The 9,180-nt window shown below is 44.8% G+C and overlaps 2 protein-coding genes across 2 annotated transcripts; one reads left to right on the top strand and one right to left on the bottom strand.

Annotated features, from left to right (window-relative positions):
* The first annotated feature begins 2,194 nt into the window (after positions 1–2,194).
* On the top strand, positions 2,195–5,219 carry nostrin (nitric oxide synthase trafficking). Its single transcript, XM_068746437.1, is given in 15 exon segments — positions 2,195–2,236; positions 2,349–2,434; positions 2,500–2,583; positions 2,726–2,788; positions 2,860–2,941; positions 3,008–3,070; positions 3,216–3,314; positions 3,403–3,528; positions 3,597–3,695; positions 3,764–3,889; positions 4,121–4,229; positions 4,313–4,401; positions 4,469–4,594; positions 4,671–5,019; positions 5,089–5,219. Coding segments are annotated over 15 exon segments (1,659 nt in total). The 5' UTR covers positions 2,195–2,209.
* A 321-nt stretch (positions 5,220–5,540) lies between these two features.
* On the bottom strand, positions 5,541–9,180 carry spc25 (SPC25 component of NDC80 kinetochore complex). Its single transcript, XM_068746363.1, has 7 exons — positions 9,103–9,180; positions 7,055–7,226; positions 6,727–6,792; positions 6,400–6,546; positions 6,177–6,302; positions 5,740–5,838; positions 5,541–5,665 (listed from the first exon to the last, which is right to left on the bottom strand). The coding sequence occupies exons 2-7, from the start codon at positions 7,203–7,205 to the stop codon at positions 5,541–5,543; spliced, it is 714 nt and encodes a 237-aa protein (XP_068602464.1). The 5' UTR covers positions 7,206–7,226; positions 9,103–9,180.

The raw sequence follows: 9,180 nt of genomic DNA, 5'->3' as shown, positions 1-9,180 counted from the left end.
TGTGAGTATGTGTAAGTATGTGTGAGTATGTGTAAGTATGTGTGGACTCGCTCATTGCAGAACATTCAGTCAGCAAAGGTGTTTTAACATTGTTTGGGAAAATGTCGTCGTAACGCATCAGACTGATTATTAATGTCGTAACGCATCAGACTGATTATTAATGTCGTCGTAACGCATCAGACTGATTATTAATGTTGTCGTAACGCATCAGACTCATTATTAATGTCGTAACGCATCAGACTGATTATTAATGTTGTCGTAACGCATCAGACTCATTATTAATGTCGTAACGCATCAGACTGATTATTAATGTCGTCGTAACGCATCAGACTGATTATTAATGTCGTCGTAACGCATCAGACTGATTATTAATGTTGTCGTAACGCATCAGACTGATTATTAATGTCGTAACGCATCAGACTGATTATTAATGTCGTCGTAACGCATCAGACTGATTATTAATGTTGTCGTAACGCATCAGACTCATTATTAATGTCGTAACGCATCAGACTGATTATTAATGTTGTCGTAACGCATCAGACTCATTATTAATGTCGTAACGCATCAGACTGATTATTAATGTCGTCGTAACGCATCAGACTGATTATTAATGTTGTCGTAACGCATCAGACTGATTATTAATGTCGTAACGCATCAGACTGATTATTAATGTCGTAACGCATCAGACTGATTATTAATGTCGTCGTAACGCATCAGACTGATTATTAATGTCGTCGTAACGCATCAGACTGATTATTAATGTCGTAACGCATCAGACTCATTATTAATGTCGTCGTAACGCATCAGACTGATTATTAATGTCGTCGTAACGCATCAGACTGATTATTAATGTCGTCGTAACGCATCAGACTGATTATTAATGTTGTCGTAACGCATCAGACTGATTATTAATGTCGTCGTAATGCATCAGACTGATTATTAATGTCGTAACGCATCAGACTGATTATTATTAATGTCGTAACGCATCAGACTCATTATTAATGTTGTCGTAACGCATCAGACTGATTATTAATGTCGTCGTAACGCATCAGACTGATTATTAATGTTGTCGTAACGCATCAGACTGATTATTAATGTTGTCGTAACGCATCAGACTGATTATTAATGTCGTCGTAACGCATCAGACTGATTATTAATGTCGTCGTAACGCATCAGACTGATTATTAATGTCGTCGTAACGCATCAGACTGATTATTAATGTCGTTGTAACGCATCAGACTGATTATTAATGTCGTCGTAATGCATCAGACTGATTATTAATGTTGTCGTAACGCATCAGACTGATTATTATTAATGTCGTAACGCATCAGACTGATTATTATTAATGTCGTAACGCATCAGACTGATTATTAATGTCGTAACGCATCAGACTCATTATTAATGTTGTCGTAACGCATCAGACTGATTATTAATGTTGTCGTAACGCATCAGACTGATTATTAATGTCGTAACGCATCAGACTGATTATTATTAATGTCGTCGTAACGCATCAGACTGATTATTAATGTCGTAACGCATCAGACTGATTATTAATGTCGTAACGCATCAGACTGATTATTATTAATGTCGTCGTAACGCATCAGACTGATTATTATTAATGTCGTCGTAACGCATCAGACTGATTATTAATGTCGTAACGCATCAGACTGATTATTAATGTCGTAACGCATCAGACTGATTATTATTAATGTCGTCGTAACGCATCAGACTGATTATTATTAATGTCGTCGTAACGCATCAGACTGATTATTAATGTTGTCGTAACGCATCAGACTGATTATTAATGTCGTAACGCATCAGACTGATTATTAATGTTGTCGTAACGCATCAGACTGATTATTAATGTCGTAACGCATCAGACTGATTATTAATGTCGTAACGCATCAGACTGATTATTAATGTCGTAACGCATCAGACTGATTATTAATGTCGTAACGCATCAGACTGATTATTATTAATGTCGTCGTAACGCATCAGACTGATTATTAATGTCGTCCGTTATCTTTTCCGTTCTCTGGATCAAGCCAACTTGCTGTCCTGCTTGAGTTTTCACGAGCACTTTCATTTTTTCACACTCTCAATGGAACTTTACTTTGCATGGCTGCCAAAGCTCAGGTGACTTCCGTGTGAATGACTTTGTGAGGAGGGTGGTCAAAGTTCAAGCTCCATAAACAGTCGCAGTTTTAAGATGAAGGATCCGACCAGCAGCTGCTGCGTGAGTAGCGCTCTGAGAAAGAAGATCAATGATCATTTGAAAATGAGAGTTCATGTAGACAATAAGTCGAACTGCCGATTTAGATTCAGGGTGAATATTTACTGCCTTTCAGTACAACCAACTTTACCAGGATGTGAAACGACTTTCAAAAAGCGGCGAGTACTTCTGCAAAGAACTTCTGGCAGTGTTTCAACAAAGGTAGGTTTAGACCTAACTGCAATGACAACGGCCATCGTCTCAGGTTCAGCCGTTTCCTGTTCTAGGGCCGACATGGAGCTCACTTATTCTAAAGGGCTACAAAAACTCGCCGGGAAACTCATTCGGGCCTCCAAAGGAATGTCAAGCAAGTAAGAGAACTCTTACATTTGAATTCGTTCTGTCTTATGTCCCTCTTCCCGGGGACAACAGGGTGAATAGCATACAGGTAGAGAGTTAGATCACAACACAGGCAGGTGCAGCTCTGACCTTTTCTGCTGGATCCCTGCTCAGCTCCACCTACAGCGCCTGGTGTCATGTTTCAGATGAGATGTACTCAAGAGCAGACGCCCACAGGTATCTGATTTTTGTCACTTCATAATGTGCCTGTCCACAAAGATGAAAGTCGGTCATTGTTCACATTTCAGATCACTGGGAAATGCCTTTCAGCAAGAAGCAATCGTGGAAATACGACAAGCCGTAGACGAGCACAATAAGAGGAAGAGGCCTGTATGAAAAGATCTGTCTTTCTGTCAGCGGCCCGATGAGCCTCTAAGATGCTCTGCTCTTTGACAGCTGGACGGCGCCATCGACGGCTCTGCAAAGCGTCTTACTGTCAACTGGAGCGAGCAACTCAAGGTAAAGCTGCTTACCTTTGATGTACACACGTTGAATGAATGCTATCGTGTTTCTGTATGTGTCAGCAATAAGCTTGGACTCCTAGCAGTCCTGTGTGATTTACAGCAAAGTGATCCAAACGAATAATTTAATCTCTTTGAAACAGATTAAGAAGAGATTGGTTGGACTCACGAGAGAGCACGAGGCCTTGTTCAACTTTGTTGAGCACAACAAGCACATTTGCACTGAAAAAGACAAGCAGAAGGTGAAGACGATGTCTGCCAGGCTGTCGTGCACCAGCGTGTACGCTAGTGAACACGAGCTGCACGTTCTGTCCCTATTCTTGACCTCAGATGTTAGGCAGGCTGGCGAGGTCAGCAGAGATGCAAGCACGCTTGGACGAGGAGTACTTCACCATCAACATGGAGGGACACCAGATGAGACTGAAGCTGGAGAAGACGCTGCAGAGCTGCTACCAGGTAGAGGACGGCCTCGCCCAGGGACTGGATGCGACGCAGCGAAGCCTCACAGCTTCTGGTCTGCTTAGATCATTCTGGAGTTGGAGAAACAGCGAATTGAAGTTCTGTGCAACGTTCTAAACAGACACAACCTCCACATGTCCAGCTTTGGACAGACCCTCCAACATGTAAGACCTGTAACCCGCACGCCTCCCATGAGTTTATATGAATCATGCACGCTAATACTTCTATCCAGGGCCAACGTCGAATAGAGCAGGAAGTTCTAAAGGTGGACATGGACAAAGACATAAAAGCCCTCCAGGAGGACAACAGTGCAACGCCTGACGACAACAAGGCTGACTTTCTTGTGGTTGACTATTTTGTACGTTTGCAGCTGTTGCATGTTGACATGGTGGTGGTTATTTTATTGAACTCGGATGTATTCAGCATACCATCGTCCTTTATAGATCCTATATTAGTTAGGGTTAGGGTAGTCGACGCCTACATCCCATCTCCTAATCTAGGATTACAGTATACATGTCTGTGTTTATCAATGAGAGATTTGTGGGATAGGCTCATTTTAATTTTAGATCCCATTTTCTGTACTCATCAGGAGGAGGACAGCAAATCAGTGATGGGGAAAGACAGACGGACAGAGGCCATCAGACTCAAACTCCGGCGTCTGGAGGACAACATTACAAAAGCAAAGCGGGACTCTGAAGGCAAGTTCAGCACGATGATGACTTCAGGTCTTCATCGAGTCCAGACTGAAGGGCGTCTCCTCTGCTCCTCATTCTTGTTGCAGGTGTTGAGAAACTGGTGAAGATATACTCTGAGAATCCATCTTTTTCAAACCAAAAGAACCTTGAGGAAACGGAGCAGCAGCTGGAAGAGGTAGCGATGCTCACTTTAGACTCTCCACGTCCTGAGCGGCACACTGATTTCACATTGTTGTCTGTAGTGTACTCTGAAACTGGATCTCCTGGAGGCCACCCACTACAAACTCTCGACATCACTGTCTGAAATAGAGGGGACGCCAAAGTCCCTGCACAGATTTAAAGGCAGCATCATGAAATGGAAAGACAAGGTAAGTCTGTTTCCGGACCAGAACCGGCCTTGGCGTTCACACCGGTGAGAAGCTAACGGACCTTTTCCCGTGGAAGGACTGTGAGCACAGCGTCGTCCAACTGACCCGTCCGGTGACCCTCAGGAGGAGCCGGTTCAGCTCCCGATGTTCCCTGAGAGCCTCCATCGTTCACAAAGGGCCTGCTCAGTTTGGGCTTCAGCAACCTGCAGGGACGGCACCGAGGGACACCAACCAAGCCGCCCCCACCGATGACCGACCAGGTAAACGCATCGCACTCATTCCTCCTGATCACATGTGGAATTTCTCTGAGATTGAAATGTTATGCTGAACAGGTGGACGAGAACCAGAACCACCCAGCATGGGACAATGCAAAGCCCTGTACAGCTTCAAATCGGACCCGGATGACGAGCTGGCTTTGAAAGAAGGTAAGCAGCAAGCCAATCGCAGAGGATCTAACAGCAGAAGAGTGATCAATAACCACTTTGGCTTTGTAGGGGATCTTCTGGACATTTACAGAAAGGAGGAGAATGGTTGGTGGTTTGGCAAACTCAACGGGAAGGCAGGCCATTTCCCTTCCGCCTATGTTGAGGAGCTTCCTGTCAGGCAAGGCCAAACCGATGCCTGAGTGACGGCCGTTCTGCAGCCCCACGGGGCCATGATGTCAAGATTAACTCCAGTGATGATTCAATAAACTCTCTACAATCATCTCTGCATCATTTCGTTAAAAACTACAACAAAAATATCTTGCCAACTGCTTTGATACTCATCAATGAAAAATATCAGAAAGTGATTTGTTCATTCCAGTTTATTAAATTCAAAGATTTGCTGCTGACAATTATGATAGAATCAACCGTTACCATTGATACAGGACGCTGGTACAATCGGAGCAGATGGAAGTGGGCTTCATTGTTTCAGCAAGAACTTCCCAGCGTGGTTCCTCCCAATCTTATCGGCGAGCCTGAGCGATGAACTCCTTCCTGACGTTTGCCAGGAATGCTGCCAAGTTGTTGGTCCCCTGGAGCCGGCTTTCCAGGGCAGGCAAACGCTCCAGCGCCGGGTCGCTGGACACGACTGGGACGCGAACACTGGCGTTACAGAGGGTGCTTACCGGGGCTCCTGTGGGATCAGACTGGTGTGTGACTTACTCTGGTAGACCCCGTCCCCTTTAATGCCCATTGTGACGACGTAGGCGCTGTCCGGACGGGAGGGGTCGATATTTCTGAACACAAACTGCAGCCTTTCACCTTTAGAGGGAGAAACAAGCCAACGATTATCTCTGTTAAGCTGCAAATGTTACGTTCTAGAAACGACATGACAAACATTTTAATCCAACTATCATCAAAAGATATCACAAAAATGCATTTATTCATTTTTTTAAAACAAAGAATGAAGTGATTTTATTACCATCATTAAATATTCAAAAGGTAAACTTCACTGAGACGCCGTAAAAGCACGGAACCGGCCATTAGAGCTGAATGAAACCGTAATAATCTAGTCGGACGGTCACACAAACAGAACCAGAATTCATTCCGCTGCTCATAATAGACGTAGAGCAAGTAGAGCAGCGCGGTCTCCCTCACACCTTTAACCAACTGCGTTTTACTGAGAATCTTTCGTATCTCCATCCCCAAATGATCCTCAAAGACGACTCTGGCCTTCTGGAGGTTCCTCAGTCTGTCTTTGTTTGCTCTATTTTGAGAATGGATTACTACAGAAAAGAGAAAGAAAGATCAGTTAATGAAACCACCATATAGTCCAGTCACAAACTGAATTCTATCATGTTTCATTTTGAAATAGTAACTTACACTCTTGTCTCTTGGCTTGTTCTTCTTTTAGCTTCTCTATCTTCTGGATAATGTCTTCTTTCTGTGTCTCCTTCTGCTGAATCTCAGCCTTCACTTCAGAGGTAGCACTCCGTTTCTCTTTCAGCGATGTGGTTTTTTGTTGCAGATCTGGGGCACAAACACGCCATTAGTCCGGATGTATTATCAGCAAACATTCATCTCAGCCGACGCGTGAAGACGGTTCTAGTGCTGGAACAAATGCGTGGTAGGTTCAGAACCAATAAATGCATCAATCCAACAGCTTCAACTGTATGTGTGAGAAAACACCGATCGAAGACGTAGACTTGCCTTTTTCAAACGTCCGTAACGTCTCAAACAGCATCTCATCGTCCTTACACTTCTTCAAACATGTATCTATGGCAAAAAAGGAGGAACAACTCATTCCCTTTTGCTCTACTTTAGGACTTCAAAAGATACATTTTTATGTTAAATTAGAAACAAAGACTGAACTTAAAAGACAACATTTTAGATGTGAACAGCATTTTTGAGTGACAAATCTAATAAAACTTCTTAGTCATGAAAAGGAGTCCTCAGTGGTACTGTGACAAGTTAAAGTCAAACTGTGAAGCACACAAAAGGATCTCTAACAGAACCACACGAAGGCTTCCGGCCGTACCGTGTGCAGACTTCAGAAAGTGTCGGTGGGTCTGGCACAACTCTGAGGTTGCCTCGCTGATCTCCCCGAGCCCTTTTAGCAGCTTGTTGCGCATGTCTTCCATTGCGTTGGTGAACATGCCACTCGTGTTGGGATCAGTGATGGACGCCATGAAACCTACAGGTGAAGCAATCTGCAAATAAAAAACAAAGACATGTCAAATCAAAAGAAAGTCCACACCTCTCTGCAGGTAACCTGTTTCATGATTAAACACTGCCTTCACGTTCAACTATAAAATAATAGATGTACTCATGAGTGTATTCCTGTGAGTTGAACGTGTGGTTGCAGATCGAATTTCATCATTGTGATTAAGGCACACTGCAGCAATCCCATGTCAAGTTCTAACATTAGTATTTCAAGATAACGTGAAATTATCTCGTTATACATTTTCATTCTTGACCCTCGTCACATAATAAATTACAGACGACAGCCAAGGAAACTCCACCTGACCGAAAAAGACTATTCTGGATTATTCTGTCCAACCGTAGCGATTATATCGGTAGAAGGACGCTGAGGACGGAACTGCCAGGGAACAGGACTAGAGGACGACCCAGGAGAAGAGACATGGACGTAGTGAGGGAGGACGATGCAAAGGACAGGACTAGAGGACGACCCAGGAGAAGAGACATGGACGTAGTGAGGGAGGACGATGCAAAGGACAGGACTAGAGGACGACCCAGGAGAAGAGACATGGACGTAGTGAGGGGGGACAATCTAAAGGACAGGACTAGAGGACGACCCAGGAGAAGAGACATGGACGTAGTGAGGGAGGACGATCTAAAGGACAGGACTAGAGGACGACCCAGGAGAAGAGACATGGACGTAGTGAGGGAGGACGATCTAAAGGACAGGACTAGAGGACAACCCAGGAGAAGAGACATGGACGTAGTGAGGGAGGACGATGCAAAGGACAGGACTAGAGGACGACCCAGGAGAAAAGACATGGACGTAGTGAGGGAGGACGATCTAAAGGACAGGACTAGAGGACGACCCAGGAGAAGAGACATGGACGTAGTGAGGGAGGACGATCTAAAGGACAGGACTAGAGGACGACCCAGGAGAAGAGACATGGACGTAGTGAGGGGGGACAATCTAAAGGACAGGACTAGAGGACGACCCAGGAGAAGAGACATGGACGTAGTGAGGGAGGACGATCTAAAGGACAGGACTAGAGGACGACCCAGGAGAAGAGACATGGACGTAGTGAGGGAGGACGATCTAAAGGACAGGACTAGAGGACGACCCAGGAGAAGAGACATGGACGTAGTGAGGGAGGACGATCTAAAGGACAGGACTAGAGGACGACCCAGGAGAAGAGACATGGACGTAGTGAGGGAGGACGATCTAAAGGACAGGACTAGAGGACGACCCAGGAGAAGAGACATGGACGTAGTGAGGGAGGACGATCTAAAGGACAGGACTAGAGGACGACCCAGGAGAAGAGACATGGACGTAGTGAGGGAGGACGATCTAAAGGACAGGACTAGAGGACGACCCAGGAGAAGAGACATGGACGTAGTGAGGGAGGACGATCTAAAGGACAGGACTAGAGGACGACCCAGGAGAAGAGACATGGACGTAGTGAGGGAGGACGATGCAAAGGACAGGGTGAAGTGGAGAAGGTCGGGTTGCTGTGGCAACCCCTCAGGGGACAAGGAGACAGTAGAATCAGAGTTGTGTCAAACTGCCACCCAACATCAACAGTCCCAACTTCCACGGTAAACATTTACAATATTGTCAAAAGACAACGGACACATTTCTGTTCCGCATCTTATTAGCGTGTCGCGGCGGGATCAATAATGGCCATTGATCGCCAGCGCGCGCATGAACATTGGGTCGCGAATCTGAAGTTTTTAACAGGAGGCCTGACATTCCCTCATCAGGGTGAGTTGCTAGCATTAGCATATTAGCCTCGCATTACCAGGCTGGTGCTAGCACAGACTACGTAACTAAGTAACGTGTTGCTAGACTGAATGGCTGCTTAACTTAAATTAATATGCAATACTTACATTTATATAACGAGACTTATTCGATCACCGCTTGTTAGTTTGAGCTCCTGAAATCCGTCGTCACAGTATTTTCAAAAA

This window comes from Brachionichthys hirsutus, chromosome 12 (genome assembly GCF_040956055.1).
Source record: "Brachionichthys hirsutus isolate HB-005 chromosome 12, CSIRO-AGI_Bhir_v1, whole genome shotgun sequence".
NCBI lineage: Eukaryota > Metazoa > Chordata > Actinopteri > Lophiiformes > Brachionichthyidae > Brachionichthys > Brachionichthys hirsutus.
The sequence above is the reverse complement of the archived record's forward strand: the minus strand, read 5'-3'. Positions and strand labels throughout refer to the sequence as shown.